Source organism: Mastigoproctus giganteus, chromosome 5 (assembly GCF_048544385.1).
Source record: "Mastigoproctus giganteus isolate SK-2022 chromosome 5, ASM4854438v1, whole genome shotgun sequence".
NCBI classification, from domain to species: Eukaryota; Metazoa; Arthropoda; class Arachnida; order Uropygi; family Thelyphonidae; genus Mastigoproctus; species Mastigoproctus giganteus.
In genome coordinates this window covers 40,523,806-40,547,257 of record NC_143579.1, presented here as the reverse complement: position 1 = coordinate 40,547,257, position 23,452 = coordinate 40,523,806, and the positions used below count along the sequence as shown (strand labels likewise).

Genomic DNA, 23,452 nt, shown 5'->3' with positions numbered 1-23,452 from the left:
ATACATTTATTTGGGTGGATGCTGGAGATATATTATACCTGTATACTCATAATGTCATTGCATTTTGATCAGCATCAAATTTTGATATCATGTAAAATACGTTTTTTAAGTTTATAATTATTACCTAATGTTCCTGTAATAATAATATATGTATTCCTATTGCTTTTGTTTTATTTATTTGTAGAAAAAGAGCCTTCCAAATACTAGTTGTCAGCTTCAATCGGTATTTATACTTAGTTAAGTTCATATCTTGCCATGTTCATTGACAGATGTTACCTTTGAATGCAAAAAAAAAAAAAACTATCAATAGGCACCTGCTCTGATTGTTCAAGGTAATATGATTAATACTCATTATATGAAAAAAGAAAAAATTATTTCAATAAATTTTCTGAGTGCTGTAGATTAGGAGTGGTGAGTTGGATTCATGGGAGGCTTGGGTGTCGGGTTCAGTTTAATCTGCAAGTCTCTGTGCCAGTGTTATAGTTGTCACTTTTTAAAATCTCTGACCTGGCTGATTATTTTCAAGGGAAGAGGAAGTAGCCGAAGCAATCTCAAAAGCTTTTAAAGTAAAATACACATTTTTTAAAGATTATTTTCTAACTAAAAAATATATAATCTCTTAAATATTATTTAGTAGATAAAAAATATGTAATGAACTTTAGTAATAATTATTTACTTGTACATATTTCTAATTTCCTGTTTAGGACCATATTAATGACCTAGATTAAACAGAGGCCAGCAAATGGTTGATCATGATGCAGAGAAATAAAATAGAATTTTTGGGAGAATACCAAATGCTAGAAATCACATTAATTTTGCCCAATTTAGTTTACTTTAAATTTTTATTTACCTACTTAACTAATGTGTTTTTTTATAATAATTCTGCAACTAATATATTTTATTTAAAATAGAGATACATGATTGTGAAAAAACCTGTGAAGGTTTTTTCTTTACCTTGTGACCTTGTTTAAAGTACCTAATATAGTGAAAAAAGGCTAGAGGCTCTTACTGCATACATGATACAAGTATAAAATAGTTTTGTAAGTTACATACATTTTAAAAAGCATATAATAACTTATAATATTATCATATTCAACCCAAAATGGAAAGAGATTTTTTTTTTCCCTTCAACCATTTTATGGCCTGGAGACTGGATCAAAACACAGAGAGATAGCAACTCTAGCTAATGGTGAATATCTGGAATCAGGAAGTCTATGTATAAGAATACTATCTTCTGCTAATTTTCAAAAATTGGAATTTAAAATGCATTTAGAAGGCTTTGAAAATAAACTGGAACACAAGGATGCTTATGTCTTTATGGTAATTTTTGTATTAATATTTTAATACAAATGTATTAATTCTAGAGTTTGGGAAAGCTAGGTGTAAGAATCAACTTGGAGACTTAGGGGAAGGAGGGCCTTTGGATTTGGGCTCTTTACAATCAGGGACTTGCATGAACTGTACCCATGGGTATGGGCACCCAGAAACAAAGGTCCTGGTCTCTAAATGGAACACTCCATCTTCTCAAAAAAGCACGACAATCAATCTTGATCAAATGTAAAGAGCAAGGGCATGCTTATTGTATTTTTTGACTCACAAGGTAATTCTCATTATGAATTTTTCCCACATGACCAGTGAACCGGGAACATTACAAAACAGTTCTGTGGGGATTGCATAATGCTGTTCAGAGAAAACAGCTAGAGAAGCATGCTCCAGGGTATGGGCTGTTGCATCATTACAATGCTCCTGCACATTCAGCACTTTCCATTCAACAATTTAATGTAATGCACTCCATCACTGTGCCTTCCCCTCCTCTACCATACTCACCAGATTATTTAGTTGCTTGTGATTTTTTTTTTTTTTTTTTTTGTGTTTCTAAGCTTAGTGCCCTCTTGAAAGGTACAGAGTTGGAATGATTGAGGAAATTATTGAGAACTTGATTCCACAGATCCCTCAGAACTCCAAACAGCAATTTAGGTCCCAGCTTCATTATAGTTTTATTTATAAACATTGGGAAGCTTCCTTGGGTATCACTGTTAAGTACAGTGCTTCATCATGTGCTTTGGCGCCTCTGTAGCCAGGTGGGCAGGAGCAGCAGTGCATAGCACATGCTTCTTGATTAGACCGGGGTTCGAGCCCATGACCACCAAATACGGAGGATGCAGAAAGGTCAAGGAATGACCACTGCATCCCAGGAGCAATATGGCCTTAGTTGCTAATGCTCCTAAAAACCAAATAACAACAGCAACATCATCATGTGCTTAATAGTAATATTATGTTATATTATATTATATTAGCATTGTATTATGAAAAATACAAAGAGATGGTTAACAGATGAAATAAATTTAAATAAGTGACCAGCCAACATTGGTCTGACACTTGTCAACTTCTATCCTGAATATCACTTGCATCTTCACAACCATGCTTCCTTTTTAGCTTAGCAGCATTACCAGCACTCTCAATTTCAGAGTATTTTCTTAATATGAAGGGTTTAATGAAAATAGTTAAACGCAGTAATAAGTTTCCTTGAGTGTTTAAAAAATCAGCATTCATTTCTGCACTTGTGTGCAGAAATGAATGCTGATTTTTACTTAATAAACATAGTGATTAACATGAGGCTAAGCAAGTGTTTTGAATGTGAACTCACACCTGTAGCCACAAACAATGGCATACTTGGGCATAGGCGGATTCAGGGTAGGGGTACTGGTGCATGTCTCCCCTGTTGTTTTTGGAGAATATACACCAATCATTTAAATTCCTTTTAGTTACAAAAAAATTTTTTTTTCATTGTTAACATAGAATTTTATCTATTTTTGCATCGTAGATCAGCTATTTTTAACTGACTACAGTTGGCAACACTGCTGCTGATGTGATCGCCATTCTAGTTCAAGGGTCACGCAGTTTGATCTTGCGTAAGGTTTACTTCAAAGTAATTCAGAGTTTAGCTGTGTGCCTGTGTCGGCCAGTCAGATTGTTTGAGTGTCATATTTGTTTTGTTCTGTGCATTATTTTGTGCCTTGTTTGTGCACAAACAAGGCACAAAATGGTGCTCCCCATCACAAATGTGCCCCTCCTGTCATTTTTTTCTGAATAGTACTTGGGTGTCGGTATTTATTGCATGATTTGATTTTTTTAGCATAAATCATATAATTTTTTGAGTTATAGTTCAGCATCTGACAGTTTGGAAAATCCAACAATATTGCATACAAGTTAGCCACCCCTAATGCATTCTGTACATTTTCTTTTCTCTTCCCGAAACATACCAAAACTAATCTTCTTTGATATTCCAGCATTTTAGCATATTAATTTAAAAAGTTTTTATTTGTGCAGAGTTTAATCATCAACAGACCATTCAACTGTATAATAGCAAAAGTTTGACTGCTATCTGAAAAAATGCTCTTAGGAAGCTGCAGAAACTTTTCCAACTGGACCAAAGTATACAATTGCTGAAAAGCATATTATCATGGCTGAATTGATTCTTCCTACTGTGTATGAAAGAGCTATGTTGTTTTATGATTAATTTTGTCTTTGTACTTTACAGAAACAAAGTTTTATGTAATTTTTATTATGTAAAATAATAACTGGGTGGAATATAAAATAATTAGCATGCAGATAGATATATTATCACACAACCAGAATATATTTGGGTTATTTTAAAACTTTGTAACTGTTTTTAGATAAACTTATAGTAATCCAGTATCTGATAAATCTGGCACCACTGTGATCCCATGGATGTCAGATTATCTGGCATTTGTAATCTAATGATCCACGCTATATTTTTGTGGAGAATCATACAAATCAGCACAATAAAAGGCAGCATTAATATGAGGTGCTACTGTATTTTCATTATAACTTTATGGGACTTAGGAACACCCTATATATATATTTACTATATTGGTAGATGTCTGTTATACCTTTATGTTCATAACAGGGCATTGCTAATCACTATATTGTTATAAGGCAAAATTTCTATATGTATATAGCAATTTTGCTATATATACTTAATCATTAATTTTAAGTTTTATACTCTATAATGAATAAACACTTTAAGTTGTAATGTGGTTGTAGTTATGTGGTGCTAATGCTATTGTAGGAATAATCAGTTAAACATTATATGCACATTAATAATATTAGGGCATGATTCTATTTAATTTTTTGGTTTGGGTTTGAGCCTGTATATAGGTGAACCGATAAAAGCTAGCACACCAATTGCTAGACAGTCTGTTAGGCCTTAATACCTCCCACTCAAAATAAAAAATTACACCACAAATGCAAACCCAAAAATTAAATGGAATTATGTCCTTATATATATATATATATATATATATATATATATATATACACATACATACATACGCATATACATATACATATAGCACACCAACTGATTCAATGGTTCATAAACTTTCTCTCTCTCTTACAGGTAAATTAAAGAAATGTTTTACCAGTTTGTGTAAGAACAGAGAGTGTTTATTGTACAGACCTTCACAGAAAGTAAATCTACAGTCAGTATGAAATGAGCATTTCATTGGAGATTTCTGGACTGAACACCACCCAAAACTACAACAATTAAGGTGTCAAGAAAAGGGAACTACATTAAATATAAATGAAGGAAATAGTAGGCATCCTACAACAAGCCTTATACCCAGAGAACTAACTGCAAGGTAAGGATTTTTATCAGAAACAGCATAAAAAATCAACTTGAAAGTTATCGGCAGCTCCAGAAAAAAAGAGAATTCTATGTTCTGACCTTTATCACTTTCTACACAAAATTCAAACTTTTCAAGCATTAGCCATTCAAGTCAAAGGAAGATTAATCAAGATTTGTCATGCAGTATCTGAAATGTGTGACAGCAATAACCTGTTTTTGGATGGTGTGCTTTTCATAGATGAATGTGAATAGCACACCATACAAATTTATTTACACAGTTTGCTCAATACCCAGTACTTTTGATTCTGAGGATTACCCACAGAGACCATAGGAACATTAAAAGATTTGTATTTGCCAGAAATAACTATTTGATGCGGAATTTGTTCATTAAAAATAAATGAGCCATAATTCTTTAAGGATATGATAGAACAAAGTGTTACTGTGACTTCTGAGGTGTATTCCAATATGTTGCAAACATTTATTTGGCCAGAAGTTATACAGTGTAACCTTCAAAAGGGAATATGCTTTCAACAGGACAGTTTTAGAGTGCAAACTGCCAATCCATGCATAGAATAGTTAAAAGACTGAAATCTCAGCTGTATCATTAATTTGCATGGAAGCCCTCTCCGGCCATCTGGATCCACTGATTCATTATCATGTAACCACTTCTTGAGTTTTTTGAAGGAAAAGGTGTTTTCAAGAAGACCATATTTTGTTAGACAACTTCGCTTTCATTTGTGTACCTTCAGTTATAATAAAGATATTGAGTTTAGAAATGTGATACATTCTTGTGCATCAACCTGTATAAAATAAATAACTTTAAGGCAAAGTTTTTTAGTAAAAATATATGCACCTTATATTCCAAAAATATAATATAATTTGTATTAAAAGAACAGCTGTTTAACCTACCTGATTGCAGATATTACAGTGGAAATGGTCTCGCTTCTTTAATTTGCAGAATGGTCTTCCACAACTTTGAAGAGGTCCATAAAGAAAATGTTTTTCAGATCCTTGAAAGGTATTTTTTGGACTTGGCCCAGGTTGTTGCAGCATCTTTGTTAGTGGCTGGTCATTTTCCTGACTAGATGAAGTACTTGATGTGGGGCTAGGTTCAGTTCTGTATATATCACTGTTGCTGTCATCTGTGTTTGATGCGGGAGGAATAGAACTTGAACTTGATGGACCACTGGAAGTTGTAAAAGCAGAGAGGGGATAAAATGTCCCTGCTGCTTTGACAACAGTTTTCTGTGTTGTTTCTGATGAAAGACTTGTATTGTTAGTTACCGCACTGTTTGCAGTGTTTGTAGTAACTACTGAAGTAAGAGAAGGCACCACACCTTCATCTTCTGTAGTTGATAATCGTGGTGTTTTCTTTGTTGCTGATGAATTGGATGCATTAATTTGGTCCCTATGCTTTTGTTCATGCATTCCCATGGTGCTGTATCTGACAAAAGAATAATTACAGTCATGTCTGGTGCAATGGAAATGACGATTAATTTTGTTACTGTGGCAACCAGGAAGTCTGCAGTCTACACTTCGATCAAAAAAGACAAATCCTTCCATTATATCAATGTTATCATGAAAGTCTTTAGAATGTAAAAGCAAAATATCACTACGATCTGTCACATAAAAACAGCGTGGCTGAGTGCAGTGGAAATGATGTTGATTGTAAAACTGACATAATGGATCGGAGCATCGAACATTTGGAGGAAAAACGTAAAAGCCTTCCTGAACCTACAAGACAAAAATAAAATTAGAAGAGATTCAAATGTTAATAGAATTTTTTAAAATATTTAATTAAAAAAAAATTAAAAGCAGTCCTAGAATGCACAGAATTTATTTCGGTGTTTTCAGGAATAGCAAAAAGATTTTAGATCTTCCATTTAGATGTAAGAGTTGCACAATACTAAGACACTGTTATTTATTCTTTATGCAGATTAGTGCCTGTATATCTCCTGCCTAAAATATGTTTCATAATTTATATAATTATACCAGTTTATAGTGGAAATTCTATGCTTACTTAAAATTCAAACTTGGTAACAAAATTAATTATTAAATAATTTAATAATTCATATATTATTCAGAAACCTCGTTTTCGAAAGGATGTGGAGAAGAGCAACAAGATTAGTTTGGTACACAAAAAGATATTCTTACCAAGAAAAACTGGGGTTCTGTAAATTGCAATCTCTAGAAACAAGGTGTCTGAATGATCTAATTGAAGTGTATAAGGCTTTAAAAGGGATAAGTAAACTTAATGCCTGATAGTATCTTTACTATTTCTTAGATGACACACACACACACGTAATAAATATTTCTTTATCGCACTCTTGCTTTGATCAATGAAAAGTTCATGTTAGTCAAATTCACCTAGTTAACTAAATTTTTTACAGCACAACATTATAATGGGTGGTTTTTAATATTTATATACGGATATGTATAGAGAGAGAATCGGATCAAACAGGCAGAAAATTGAGTAGGGGTGCCGCAAAATAAAATAAATTACTTAGGGGTGCCGTTATTAAAAAAAGGGTTGAAAACCACTGGGCTAATGGTAATCCCAGATTACCTTACTATGCTTAAAGAAAAAAGCATAAGGTAATTAATAATAAAGGACTTAAAGAGCAATTGTACAAACTTTTCTCAGAAGTGTGTGTACTAGGACAGTGCATGGTATTTATCTATGGTGTGTAGAAATTTTGCTAGTAGGCAGGAGACAGAGTAGTAATAAACTTGCACAGCTCTTCATGGAATAATTTGATGAGTGGGGTACCACAGAGGTTGGTGGGCTCCTTACTGTTTTTAATATTTATTAACAATATTGATGTAGAAATTTGAAGTTTTATGTCTTAGTTTGATGATAATACAAAGATGGGCACAGTGATTAATGACAATAATTAGGGTATACTAGTTGAAGAACTAGATAAATTAAGTGTATAGACTGGGAAAGAAAACGGGAAACTGGTACCCAAATGTAGTATTCTGCATTGATAAATGCAGAATACATTTTGGTACCAGTAACCATGGAATAATATACCATTTAGGTAGCACCAAACTCAAGATAGTTGATAAAGAAACAGACCTAGAGGAGTTGTATAGCCTGCCATGAGTTCTCTGAGTAGTGCAGGCTGCTGGAACAGCTCATGGAGTTCTGTCAGTGATGTACAGAAACTATGCTGGCAGGAAGAAAGTGATTATCCTATTGTATAAAGAAGTAGTTAGGCCACATCTGGAATACTGTAGACATGTTCGGAAACCTCATTTTCGAAAGGATGTGGAGAAGAGCAACAAGATTAGTTGGGCCCACAAAAAGATATTCTTACCAAGAAAAACTGGGGTTCTGTAAATTGCAGTCTCTGGAAATTAGTTGTCTGAATGGTGACTTAATTGAAGTGTATAAGGCTTTAAAAGGGCTAAGTAAACTTAATGCCTGATAGCATCTTTACTATTTCTTAGATGCACACACACACACACACACACACACACACACACACACACACACACACACACACACACACACACACACACACACACACACACACACACACACACACACACACACATAAATAAATTTAAATTCACTTTCAGTCAGAGAGTAGCTAATTGTCAGAATAAAATTCCACCTAGTGTTGTGGAAGTGGATAGTTTGAATGAATTTAAAGATGGTTTGGGCAAATTATAGAAGAAACATGCAAATGAAGTGAGTAAAAAAGTTCTTCAAATAGGCCTCTGGGGTTGGGTATATTCATACTATGATTTTTTAGTGTTTCTCACCAACCATTGAAGTAAAAACGAAAGACGGAAAACCAAATTCTTAAAATTTTTAATATTTACAATAAATTTATTTACAAACAAAACAAAATACCATATTACTGATGATAGTAATTTTAAAATAAGACAACTGTGATATACAGCAAATATACAGATACTGAATTTAAAATACAATAAAATATACTAGGTTAAAAGCGCTAAAATACTAACTGAAGCTTTCAAAGGCTTCTGCCTTCTTTCTCAACAGTGTACTTCTATTCTGCGGTGCATGATTAAATACCAGCAGGTTCACGGTGCGTCTCACGTAAACGTATACTGTTCCCGTCGGAACCGGAAGTGGCTCGGGAGCGTTTCAGGCAAAAACGTTCATCCCCTCCAAGGATTACCGCCTCAAAGAGGGGATGAATGCGTGTGCCCCTATCTCTATTTATATTATTCTCAATAGAACTAATTCATAAGCTCTCGAGCCACTTGCGGTCCCAAAATCTATGCGCCCGATCGGTGATGACAGCTTCGTCTGGGGAGATTTGATGTTGCTTCTCCCAGAAATGTTTAGCTACGGCGGATTTACCATAGTCTGCATTTCTTATCGCATTTGTGTGCTCCTCCAGACGATCTTTGAGACACTGTTTTGTTTCTCCCACATAACACTCCCCACACTCCGGGCGTTTAATACTATATACGACCCCACTCATATTTTCATTTAAGACAGGGTCCTTCACCTGTGACACAATTGTGTGCAGCTTTCCTGCCTGGGAGTTGCACACAACGTGTCTGGTAATTCCTTAATATACGAGCTAAACGCTCGGATAAACCCGGATAGTATGGAATGTATGCGGTGGCTATTGGCGTGAAGGACTCACTTCTACTCTGCCCTCCACTAATGTATTTCTCTATGATCCTCCGGGGGTAGCCACACTTCAAAAGATCCGCCGTAACATGTTCGGCCGTAACACATAGAAAAATGGAGTATGAACGTGTTACGGCGGATCTTTTGAAGTGTGGCTACCCCCAGAGGATCATAAACCCAAGACTGATAAAAGTAAGCCCTCAACACCTCGGAAGCCACCTGATGGACCCACCAAGCCAAAATAATGGCTAAATTCCTACAATGGAATTGTTGTGGATTCCGGCGAAATATTGATGACATCAAGGCCCTCCTGCAAAAGCACGAACCAGTTTGCTTGCAGGAGACATATCTAAAGGCAAATGACGATCCCACCATGCACAACATCACAATTTTTCGAAAGGATAGAATTGTGGATGGCTCTGCTCATGGAGGAGTGGCTATCCTCGTTGGCAATCAGACCCCAGTTCAGCCCTTGCTAATTACAACTAGCATGGAAGCTGTTGCAATTCGCCTTTCGGTGGGATTTATATTAACAGTTTGCTCTCTTTATTTGCCACCTGGGACTGACCTCCCCCAGGAAGACCTTGGTGATCTTGTAATGCAGTTGCCTCCCCCTTACTTACTTCTCGGGGATATGAATGGACATAACACCCTGTGGGATAGTGCTAACATCAATGGAAGGGGACGAATCATAGAGCGTATGCTTAATGACAATGACCTTTCCCTTCTAAATACTGGAACAAACACCTTCTTCCACATGCTTACCTGTACTTTTTCTGCCATTGAGCTCTCTATCTGCTCCCCTTCTCTACTCCCTTCACTCACTTGGGAAGTGGAGGAGAATCCATACGGAAGTGATCACTTCCCCGTGATAACCTTGTTACACAGTGGGAGACAATGTCTTCCTTTTAGGTTACCACGGTGGAAGTTTGATCAGGGTGACTGGAATGCCTTCCAACATCAGGCAAATTTTGACCTCAGTACAGTCAGTCGGGAGCCTATCAATGATGCAGTAAAGTACATCACAGAAATCATTGTCCAAGCAGATGCTAATGCTGTCCCAAAAACATCTGCCCGGTTTCCACCATTTCCCAAATCTTGGTGGAATTTACAATGCACAACAGCAAAAAAGGCTCAAAACAAAGCGTGGGGGATATTTCGCCGATATCCTAACACGAACAACCTTATAGCCTTCAAACGTGCACGAGCCAAAGCACGCTACATCTGTCGTCAGAGTCAAAAGGAATCTTGGATCCGTTTTACATCATCTATTAACCAGTCTACTAACTCTAAGGTAGTCTGAGATAAAATCCAGAAAATGAAGGGAAAATATACATCCCACCCTTCTTCAATCCTAGATTATAATGGATGCACTATTGCAGACCCAACTGCAATAGCCAATGCTCTTGGGGAAACATTCTCTAACATCTCCGCAGCACCCTCGTACTCCCCAGAGTTCCTGATCCTGAAACATAAATTGGAAAAACAAGCACTTAATTTTAAGTCCAAGGGCCTCTATCCCTACAATGGGGCATTCACTATGCAGGAACTGAAAAGAGCCCTCACTCTTTCCAAAGCAAGTGCTGTTGGACCAGATGGCATCCATTATGAAATGATTAAACATCTTTCACCAAAATCTATGGATTGTCTGCTCCTTCTGTATAACACAATCTTTATTGAAGGGCAGTTTCCGGACTCCTGGCGAAAGGCAATCGTTCTTGCCTTTCCTAAGCCAGGAAAGGATCCAAAAGTCACCACCAATTATCGTCCTATTGCTCTGACTAGCTGTCTGTGCAAAATCCTGGAGTGAATGGTTAATTCTCGTTTAATATGGTACTTAGAATCAAATGACCTTCTCTCCAACATCCAGTGCGGCTTCCAAAGGAACCGGTCCACTTTGGACCATCTTATTAGATTGGAAGCATCCATCCGGGATGCTTTCCTAAAACGCGAACACTTGGTGTCGGTGTTCTTTGACATGGAGAAAGTATGACACAACTTGGAGATTTGGCATCTTAAAAGATCTGCATAGCCTTGGCCTTAGGGGGCAACTCCTCATTTTTATTAAAAACTTTTTAGCCAATCGATCTTTCCAAGTTCGTGTGGGATCCTCACTCTCTCGTTCCTTCAGCCAAGAGGAGGGAGTACCACAAGGATCAGTATTAAGTGTCACGCTTTTTGCCATCACAGAACAACTTCCTCCAACTGTAAACTGTGCCCTCTATGTTGATGACTTTAGTATATTTTGTCAGTCATGCAACATGAGGGTTATTGAAAGACAACTGCAGAAAGCCATTGATCGCCTTAATTCCTGGGCACTTGCTAATGGCTTCAGGTGCTCGCCGGAGAAGACCATTTGCGTACACTTTTGTCGCAAGCGTAATCTTCATCCTGAACCTGAATTAAGGCTCGGACAAAATGTTATTCCAGTAGTGTCAGACACAAAATTCTTGGGACTTGTGTTTGATAAAAAGTTGACCTTTCTCGAACATATTCGTCAACTTCGTACAAAATGCACGAGGGGACTAAATATTCTCCGCTCTCTCTCCTCCACGCGTTGGGGAGCAGATCGATGCACCCTACTATGGCTTTACCGTGCACTTGTACGACCCAAATTAGACTACGGGGCCCGGGTATACTCCTCAGCCAGAGACAGTGCCCTTCGATGGCTTGACCCTGTCCATCATCAGACCATCCGTATCGCTACTGGAGCATATCACACATCTCCTGTCCAGAGCTTATACGTCAAAGCAAACGAACCATCATTATCCCTTCGACGTAAGCAGTTGTCTTTAAACTATGCTTTAAAGTTGAAATCCCTGCCAGACCATCCTACGTGGACATCCGTTTTTGAGCCACGTTGGGAAAACTTGTACAATACCCGTAAGACTGCCAATTGACCTTTTGGCATTCATATCCAAGAGCTACTCAGAGAGTTTAACATCATGGTAGACAAGGTTGCACAAACACAAAAAGAAATTCCTCCACCCTGGCATGCTCATCCCCCACCGTGCGACTTTTCCCTTAAGAAATGGGTAAAGTCTGAGACCTCATCATCTGTCTACCAGCAGCTCTACTCTGCACACCAAGCCGAGCACTCAGACTTCCTGCCCGTTTACACAGACGGCTCAAAGTCTGAATCGTGCGTAGGATCTGCTGCTGTCTTTCCGGACACTATAATATCTCAGCAGATTCCTCCTGAATGCAGCATATACACTGCAGAGCTGTATGCTATAGAGCTAGCCTTGGATCACATTCGAACTTGTCAATTCCAAAGGTCAATAATATATTCTGACTCTTTGAGTGTATTACAGGCTCTATTATCTCTGAGACACAATTCTCATCCAGTTCTTTGTCGGGTTCAGCAGAAGATACATTCTCTTCATGAATACAAGTTTGATATCCGCTTCTGCTGGATTCCTAGCCACATTGGGATAAAGGGAAATGATTTGGCTGACGCTGCAGCCAAATCAGCAACACCCACTCATAATCGTTGCTTGTCAGTCCCCTATACAAACTACAGGCAAATAATTCGCAACAAGATATATTCCCAATGGCAAGAACTATGGCACAGACAGAGAACAAATAAATTATATCAAATAAAGCCTGTAATAGAAACATGGCAGTCTAGTCTGCGCAGGAATCGGAGCATGGAAGTTGTTCTTGCTCGACTCCGCATAGGACACAGTCATTTGACACATTCTTTTCTGCTGAGGGTGGATGACCCTCCTATGTATCTATAATATCTCAGCAGATTCCTCCTGAATGCAGCATATACACTGCAGAGCTGTATGCTATAGAGCTAGCCTTGGATCACATGATGAATTTGAAGTATTGCTGAATTTGATGAATTTGAAGTATTGCTCAAAACATCAAAGGCAGATATTGTTGGGATATCAGAGACGTGGTGTCACACAGATATAAGGGATGCAGAACTGCAATTTGGGGAGTACAACGTCTACAGAAAGGATAGACAGGATAGGAAGGGGGAAGGGGTTATGCTATTAGTTAAGAAACACATAAAAACCAAGGAAGTGAAGCCAGTCGACATCGCTGGACAGTGCAGTGTTGAGTCAGTTTGGTGTGACATAAGCATTGGGAGATCAAAATTGAGAGTAGTAGTGTGCTATAGGCCTAATGACTCTGATGAGTATAATAAGGAACTATACAGGGAAATAGAGCAGGCCAGTAAATCAGAGAGTCTTATAATGGGAGATTTTAATTTCCCAGATATTGACTGGAATTTGGGGGCTGGTTACTCACACACTAGCAGGGCTTTTGTGGATTTATTGGATGATTGTTTTCTACATCAGCATGTTCGGGAGGCAACTAGAGGGAGTAATACTCTTGATTTGATTATCAGCAGTGATTCTTCATGCATTAAGAATCTGCAGATAAATGAACCACTAGGTGGCAGTGATCACAGTGTGCTGAAGTGGGATTTAATCAAAGAGGTAACTACCATTAGTTGTAAAGGGAAGGGTTATTGCTTCCGTAAGGGCAACTACGATGGACTGAGACAGTATTTAAATTCTATACAGTGGGACCAACTGATGATGTTACCAACAGCAAATTCAAAATGGGAAGCATTCAAAGAAGTTATCTTGGAAGCTACTAGGCTTTACATACCAACTAAGAAATATTGTTCAAGGTTTAGGCCAAAATGGATGTCAGATGAACTAATGAGGCATATGGCAGAGAAGAAAAATGCATGGGATACTTACAAATTAACACATGACACAGAAGCCTATGATAGATACAAGTTGATATGCAACCAAGTTACAAAGGAGGTTAGGCAGGCGAAGGCAGATTACGAGAAATCCTTGGCAAGGGAAGCAAAGAAAAACAGCAAAGAGTTCTTTACTTATGTAAACTCTAGAAGGAAGGGGATGAATCAGATTGGTCCACTTGATATTGATGGGTCAACTGTTGATGATCCTGCTCAGGTAGCTAACAAACTAAATGAATATTTTGCATCGACATTCACACATGAGGAGTTATTCAGCGAGGGGAATGCCAGAGGTATATTCAACTCTAGCAGTAAGCTAGAGAATCTTGAAATAACTGGGAGTAAAGTGGAGGAGAAACTGTTCAAGATAAACACAAGAAAGGCACCCGGGATGGATGGGATCTATCCAGTTATATTAAAGGAGGCAGCAAAGGAAGTAAGCAAACCCTTAGCCATAATTATGAGAGCTTCCTTGGACTCAGAGGAGGTACCCATAGACTGGAAATGTGCAAATGTGATCCCAATTCACAAAGGAGGATCAAAGGCTGACACAAGTAATTATTGACCTGTGAGCTTAACTTCTGTTCCAGGAAAATTAATGGAGTCACTGGTTAAAGAAGCACTGCAGGATCATTTAGACAAGACTTCAGTTATAGCTCAGACACAGCATGGTTTTGTTAAGGGGAAGTCTTGCCTGACCAACTTGATTGGATACTATGATGCAGTCACAAAAGAACTGGATGCAGGGAATAACTTTGATATTATATACTTGGATCTTAGAAAGGCTTTTGATACTGTTGCACATGGAAGACTGCTACACAAATTGGAGCAGTGTGACATTGGAGGCAAATTGCTGCTATGGATAAAGGGTTGGTTGAGGGGGAGAAGACAGAGAGTGGTAATTAATGGACACTGCTCATCGTGGACTAATGTTATTAGTGGAGTCCCTCAGGGCTCAGTGTTGGGTCCATTATTGTTTTCTGTATTTATAAATGATATTGATGATGGTATATCAAGCTTAATGTCCAAGTTTGCAGATGATACAAAGGTTGGCAGGGTTGTCAAGGGCACTACTGACACTATGCTGCTGCAACAGGATCTGGAAAGGTTGAGCAGATGGGCTGAGAGGTGGCAAATGAAGTTTAACATTGACAAATGTAAAGTACTACACATGGGAAACAGCAACCCCAGAGCAACGTATCAACTCTGTGGTACTACACTGACAGTGGTAGAGAATGAAAGGGACTTGGGGGTGGTTGTGCAGGCAGATATGAAGTTCTCTGAGCAGTGCAGACGGGCTGCAAGAGTAGCTCATGGAGTATTGTCAATGATATACAGGAATTTTTCCAGCAGGGATAAGGAGGTGATTATTCCATTGTATAAGGCAATGGTCAGGCCACACCTAGAGTACTGTATACAGGTCTGGAGGCCTCATTTCAAGAAGGATGTAGAGCTGCTGGAATGAGTACAGAGAAGGGCAACAAGATTAGTGAATGGAACAAAGGGGTGCTCTTACGAAGAAAGGCTTAAGTTTTGCAAATTACAGTGTCTGGAGAATAGGCACCAGCGAGGTGATCTGATAGAGGTGTATAAAGCCTTGAATGGTTTAAGCATGCTCAATGCTGATGGGATTCTTCCTCTAGCTCAGAAAAATCACCTGAGAGGGCATAAATTCAAATTGAGGAAAGACAGATGTAGGATAGACGTGCGGAAATTTGCCTTTAGCCAGCGGGTGGTTGGTTGGTGGAACAGACTCCCATCCCTTGTGGTGGAGGTTGATAGCCTAAATAAGTTTAAGGCTCAGCTGGACAGGTATTTTGAACGAACAGAGGGGTAAAGTGGAAGTGGGTTTTTTTTTTTTTTTTTTTTTGGCTGATGCTGCATAAGCTTGCTTTCTTGCATCAAATGCCTCTACTAATGCTAATGCTAATGTGCGAGTCTTGCGACACCGTTTTAACTTTAAAGCATATTTTAATAGATTGTGTTAATTTTACCCATGTTTGCAATATATATTTTACCGCTTTTACTCATCCGACTGAGCCTTATACACTCAGTCAGATTTTATCAGACAACGACCACGTGTCAGCAGTTTTGAAGTTTTTACAAGCTATTAATATATACACACATATATAAATTGGATCATTTATTTTTAAAGTTATACTGCCTTATATATATTTATATATATATAAAAATAGCAATTTGACCAGGTAACCTTTTTAAAGGTTACCAGAATTTATCTTTATTGTTATTTTAATCGTTTCCTGGCGCAGTATAACCATAGTTGTTTTTGCGCCAATAAACCAAAAATCAAATCAAATCAAAGCTATCAAAGGTTTGCCAAGTGAAAATTTTCCTCATGATTTTAAGGGACTGGTTATGTGGCTTCTCAACTTTTCAAACTAAATCCATTAGAATTTTATTTGTGGGGTACACTTAACACAATAGATGTACAGAATTGAAGGCTCAACTCAGGATGAGATTTATTTCAACATATTCAGAATGCTGCTGCTGAAGTGTGCTTTGCCCAACAGCTGCAGTCTGTGAGAACCATTATATTTTCGATGCAAGGCACATATCTGGACTAAAACTGAGCATTTCAACTTTCTTCTCCTTCGACAAAAATTTTTGTGAATGGTAAAGAAGTGTAATAAATAAATAAATGGAAGATGGGATTATTTCTTATTTGAGTAGCAAATTTTCAAGAAGCTTTTCAATCAGTAAGAAGGTATTTTCAGACTCATGTTCAGAATGGTTTTCTTTATTATTATTCCCAATCCATCAGGGGAATTATTGATATATAATTGCAAAAGATACTGTAGTCAGATTGTATGAAACTTTTAAATAACTTTAATTTTTTTTTTGCTAAGATGTTCCTTCAGTTCGTAAGAATGATTTATTAAATTGATAATTATCAAAAATATTTCAGATACCTCAAGCTTTGGAGTCACTTGGGTGGATGGATGGGCTAAATCAGATGATTCAGTTTCTTTTGGTTCAACTCCAATAGTTGCCATGGTGACAAGTGGTAAGGCTACACTACCTCCCATGCCATCAAGGGGCATAACTGGTGTTGAAGTTGGAGCAACCATAGCGACTGGTGAGATTGGTGGAACTAACAGTGATAAGGAATTTTTGGTAATAATTGGCTGAGTCGATCCTATAGAAGGGGAACTGATGGTGCTTGCTGTTGTAAATGAAGGAAGTGGCTGAGGTACGGTCCCTGGCTTGGGAAGTTTAAAGCTAGTATAGATAGCTTGTGGAAGGTGAGAGGGAGTAGATGGTAGAGAAAACTGGAAAAAAGAAAAGAAAAGGAACATTTTTATTAGAACTTATTTGTAAACTTTAACATAGATATTTGTCTAATAAAAACTTCCAGACTAGACATTTATATTTTTGTTTTTAGTTTATCATTGAATAATATTTAGATTATCTTGCCATAAAGCTAATTTTTTTTCCTGAAAAGAATTTTAGATGTTAAGTGGTATATTGGTAGAGAAGCATACACTATCCTGTAAGTGAAAAATGAAAAAATATTTGGTTAGTAAAGATAAATTTTTAATATTGAGTATGGAACTCTCTTCCCCTACAATAGATTTTACTGACATCACTAACCATCTGTGAAACACATTTTACAAGTTTTGGTATGGAGACTGGAATCTTACTCCCGTATGGTAACTCATTCTTTAAAGTATTTTTCTAATAGTTGTTAACAGGGGGTAGTCCCAGAATTTCTTAGAAGAGGGGGCTAAATATTCTCTTAGGCCATTCAAGTTCCCTGGATAACAATTAAGCTTTAATATTCATATAGCAGTAAAAGCACTCCATTATTTTTATCATAAAGGAGGACTATAACCCTTTTAGACCTTACTTGGGACTACCTCTGGTTGTTGGCCCTATGCTAATCCCAGTTCTGTCAACAGCCTCTCTAGTCAGTTCATTAAGAATGCCTTTGTGATTTCCTCTCACTATTTGTTTCAACTTTTTATATGCTTTGGTGATCATTAATGGGGGTCTGTCTGGCTTGGAATGAATGGTTGTATTACTCTCTGTCTTCCATTGATAAGGCAGAAGGACCTGGAAACTTCTTGGGATTTATATTTTTCAGAATCATCTAACCTCTTTCTGTCAGAAAGCTAAGGAAGATATTTAGTAAGATGTGTCGTCATATGGTTGGAGGAGATTTACCATGATCATCAATGCATAAGTTATATGAAAAGTGAAATGCTAAATAAGTTTAACTTTATCTTTAGATGAAGATGGAATAGAACCATCAGGATGTAATATAAGTGGAAATATGTGGAAGTGAATAAAAATTATAACCAGTGGCTTCATCAAGAGATTAGAAGGCTTGATTACCATTTGGATAAGAGACAAGTTTCTATCATGTGACATGCAATAATTATTTATTCTTTTTATTAATTTGTAAGAAATATCCCATTTATGACTGAAAAACAGATCTGTATTATATGTTTTCTGGATTCCAGTTTCAAACAGTTGGAGTTCTGAGTATGGGAATTTCTAAAAGTTGCAAATTATCACACCTTAAACTGTGGGTCAGTGTAAATGTAATAAAGGTTTTCCCTTCTAAACTGAACTTAATTTCTGAAAATGAGTAAATCAATGTTAAATTTGTTAACATTGATTTACTCATACCTTGTTAAAAAAACTAGGTAATATGATATAGATGGAGATCACATATCTCTTTTGGGGATTACCTTTACTTCTAATCTCTTTTGATATAAGCACATCATAAATTTTGCTTCTTCACTCTTTTCATTACTTTTCTTCTAAATAGAGTACTAACTCTATAGAAATGCCAAATCCACCCTACCATGGAATATTGTTCCCAGATCTGAGGTGGTGCTCACAAAACCTTCTCAAGCTTCTTAACTTTATTCAAGAGGGAGTCAGGTTAATTAATGACCTGTCTCATACAAAGTCTCTAACCTCACAGACATTGTTTCCACTGCATGCCTTTTCTCTAGATGCTTCCATGGGCACTGTTCTTCTGAATTAGCATCTATGATTCCACTGCTCTCTTCCAAACCAGTCTGAATACATGCCTCAACCAGTCAACATCCATTCACTGTCCCAACTCCTAACTCAGAGAACTAACTTTTTCTCTTCCTCATTTATGTCTTCTACTTCTGTTCTGTGGTATAACCTTCCTTTACTTGTATTTCATTAAAATTACAATCTACAGAAATTCAAGTCTGATGCCTAGAATTGTCTTCTATCTTCTCAACCTTCAACCCAATATGAGCATGTATTTAAGGTTGGAAAGGTAAGGTAAAAATAAAATGAAAAGCTAAATTATTAATTCAGCAGAGGTACAAGTAATTACTGCTTACAAGAATGGCCAGTAAATAATCGAAACCAGTAATGGAATCCTTTAAAATAAACAGTCACTTAAACTCTTTTGGAGAAAGGCAAGCTCTAAAATGGAGTGCAAAAAAGACAGCTCTCAAGAAGGACCATTCCTAAACTTGCAAAAAAGTTGAACAGAATGGAGATGAAGAGACACAGAGGAAGTAAATATTTGATGAATATCAGAAAAATGCACCATTCTGTTATACTGTATGCAGAATTTGAATCGGAGAGTATAATACATACAGTAAAGACAGGTGTGACAAAATTTCAAACTAGTTTTGGATCATATTGATGGCTGCTTGTCAAAGTGATCAACATGTTAAGGATGACAAAAACACGGGGACAATATTCAAATTATGGAAAGATAATGTTTAGATTGGATAAAAGAAAATGTGCCTTTAATCAAAGAGCAATTGGCTACTGGACCCAAGTTGCCAATCCTTTTGGATTCAGAGAACTCATGTAGATTTAGAGAGGAATTTGATAAATATTTGGAAAAATAATTGTATATTTTACCACAGGAAAATATGGTGATATTACTAAGGCTTATGAACAAATAAAGCCCTAAACCATGTTACAAATACAGAAAATTCCTGCTGTCTTTCTAAGGCATCAGGAATTTTGTAAGGTGTGATTCTGCACCTATGTACCAAGCCAACCTAAAAATAAACTGAAATAAAATAATGAAGATAAAAAACAAAGTAAAACAAAGCAACACTCACCTCCAAAAGTGAAAATGCATGATTCTTGGCACAATTAATGCTTGTTGATTGACTGTGTTGATGTTTAAATTTGCATTTTAGTTGGTTACGTTTGTTTATTTAACCTACAGGGAGTGGTGGCTATGATATATTTTATTTCTTAAGTTTGCATTCTGTTTGCCATCTGTTATCTGGATCACATAGGGATATTCATTGGCTTTTTGCTGGATTTTGGAAAATGACTGAAATAAGATCCTTTTTTTTGGAGTTCACAAGCACTGATGTCCCTGTGAAGAGATAGTGCTTGTGAGTTCTCAGTTCTTCCTATTTTATTATTCATTTATAAAATCTGGTGCTCATTCTTTGGAGGGCATGGGTATTCATCTCTTTGGGCAAGGGGGCATGTATTCACACTGCCAAAGATGAGTGTTGCTTTGTTTTTTTTATTTTCCTTATTTTATTTTATTTCAGTTTATTATATTTTATTTTCAGCTTGGCTTGGTACATAAGAGCAGAATCACACCTTACCAAGCCTTAAAAAAAATTTCAGACAGCAGTTATTTTCTGTACTTGTAACGTAATTTGGTGTTTCCTTTGTTCATAAGTCTTAGAAGTAAATAAAATACAAAAATAGAGAGAGAAAATACTTTTTTTTATGACAGATGCTCAGTAAGCTGTGTTTCCTTCCTTGCACTGTTCTAATATTCAAATATTAATACTAAAACTGTAATATCCAGAATGCATGAGAATCCAGAACAATTTGAGCTACTAGTTTAGAATACAAAGTGTTGTTCATGAGGTGTTTCATTTAATTCTCCATACTGGGATAACTGAAAGGCACTGATTCATGCCCAAACAAGAAATAAATCCATCAGCAAAATATCTGAATGTTTGCTGCAGCAGTTCCATAACCAGGAAATACTGTTCAAGACTAGAGAACATAATGAAAGTAATATAAGTTAACAAAGGTGACAAACTGTGAGATAAAGTTTGACTTATGGATTAATATGCAGTAAAAGAAATAATCTAAGTTCTTTTCATTCTGAAATCTAAATAAGAATCAGAATAAAATCAGAATAAGAGCCAGAAAGTGGATAGCCATTTAGGAAATGTTTGTTGAGACAATGATAAGCTATATTCAAAAACTTTAGAAGCATGTACATTCAGTGTGTTTTCTTTTCTCAAACATAAAAATTAGTCAACATATATGAATCCAAATAATTTATTATATTTATTTATAGGAAAATGAGAATGACTATGGAATATTCTGGATGTCAAGAAGTAGTATACTATTTATAAAAGGATAATTTCAAGTATGTGTACTTATTTTGCCATCATAGCACTTTTCAGTTGGAAAGACAAAAGTCTTATCAGAGAGAGAGAGTTTTTGTTATATTAATATGTCACATAGATTATAATCTTTAATCAATTTTAAATCACTTCTTTCCTGCTCATTTTAATTGTTAAATTTATCCAGAATTCTTTTTCTATATTTAGTCTTCTTTTGTGCACAGTGCCATATTGCATTGATAAGTTATACATAGGCAAGGCTTTTTTTTACTTGGTGATGAAGTTTTTTAAAGATATAAAAATTTCCAGTTCCAGTACACTAGAGATTTGGAAGGAAGGTGAAGATTGGCCAGTGACAACATCATTTGTCACAAAATTTTGCACCATGAGAGAGCATATATGCCAGAAGTTTAGTGGCTTTGATTTGGGGTGATCGGCATGGTATCTGATCAATTGTGTCATATGACCATATGTAATGATGCATTAGTGAGAAAAGGAAATAATGGTCAATTATAGGAGAAAACTGAATGATTCTAGTTAATGATTAAGGATTGCATGGAGGGGGGATTTTCTCCAGGCCAATATTTCCAGATATTGGCCTGGAGAAATATGTTATTCAAATAAAGAAAAAAATGTTACAGACATTTCAGTAATGTAAGTTTTATTGTATATAAATTAACTTATTTTATTAAATATTTACACATTAAGCCATTGGCTCTTTTTGTATATATCCCATTTACGTTCTGTCTTATATTCAAAAAATAGTGAGTAGGTTATAATATCTGGAGAGAGTTTTCTTCAGACTGTGTGTGTGAAAAGAGTAAAAGCTTTTTCTCCTCCTAAAAATTTAAATCTAATGCATTACTCTTGTTGATAATAAATCTTACCTCAATCACTCTGTTTTTTGGTGGTCGCCCTCTTTTTCTCTTGAAAATACCATCCACTGAAGTGGCTAAAGAAATTGTGGCTAATTCCTGGGTAAAGCTGAGTTTCCGAGAATATTCATGAATTTTATAATGATCTAATCTCCTGAAAGGATTGTCGCTGTTGCCAATAATTTCTCTACAACCCTCCTGAAATCAGAGTTAAAAAATTAAGAACTTTAACTTTCTTGTAGGAAAAGAATCCATGAAATGAGATATTAAAACAGAAAACAAGATAGATTCCCGGGGTATGTTCACAAGAAAAATTCATTTCACTTGTTTTAAAGAGATTCAAACAAAATAAATCTGCATAGTTGAGTTCAAAAATGCAGCTCTAACAGAACCTGTTTGGTGAAAAACTTAGAACTAAGACCTTAATGAACATAAACAAATTAGAACATACTGAAACTAAATAAAATAACTTAAAAGTTGAATTTTGCATGTATTAAAAAGAATTTCTGGATATACTGATTATCTTTAAATAACTGTTGTTTCTTCTACTGGAATAAATATGTCCTGGCCAATTTACTGTTGACCAGGACACAAGGGGAATATTTATTGGCAACAACAATCCATTTTTCTGAGCAAAATATTGTGATCTTGTTCATCTTTCTTCTGGCCAGTTCAACTTCATAGGATAGGCCTTCCATACAAGAAAGAACATCTCAGCACCCTTAACTATTTTCTTGCTGGGATCATCATGTTATGTTTTGAATCACAGTTTATGATTGCTCTAACCAACAGATCTAAACTTTGGTATGCTATGCTGACCATATTCTTACAGTTTGGAACAACAGTCTTCTTGACATGACAATTTCTTTTCCATATTAATAAACAGACTATGGTCCTGTGGTTTCTGTGCACAGCCACAAATAAGGAGTTTGAGGGTTTAGGCTTCTTGTTGCTGGCATGAATGCACAGTCCATTGTGAACTATGGCACTAGAAAATCTGTATGCCCTAAATTCAGTACCTATGCAGTTACTATGAATATGTAAATTCTCCCCCCCCAGCCATCTTGAGAATAAATGGAAATTTATTTATTCATAAAATAATATGAAATATGATTTATTCTCTTGGTATTCTTACCAAAGGAGAAGGTTACAATTTCAGTACAACAAAATAACAAAAAAATAATTCAAGACTCAGATGTAACATCAACTAAGCATTAT

General features: G+C 36.3%; 1 protein-coding gene across 1 annotated transcript in view; it reads right to left on the bottom strand.

The window, feature by feature from the left end:
• The window catches only part of LOC150085320 (zinc finger protein castor homolog 1-like), a 458,876-nt gene that overhangs the window by 6,935 nt on the left and 428,489 nt on the right, over positions 1-23,452 (bottom strand). The window contains exons 17-19 of the mRNA XM_090373996.1: positions 22,247-22,432; positions 16,929-17,288; positions 5,561-6,385 (exon numbers count right to left, since the gene is read on the bottom strand). Coding sequence (XP_090230122.1) covers positions 5,561-6,385; positions 16,929-17,288; positions 22,247-22,432 — 1,371 coding nt within the window. The remainder of the gene's footprint in view (positions 1-5,560; positions 6,386-16,928; positions 17,289-22,246; positions 22,433-23,452) is intronic.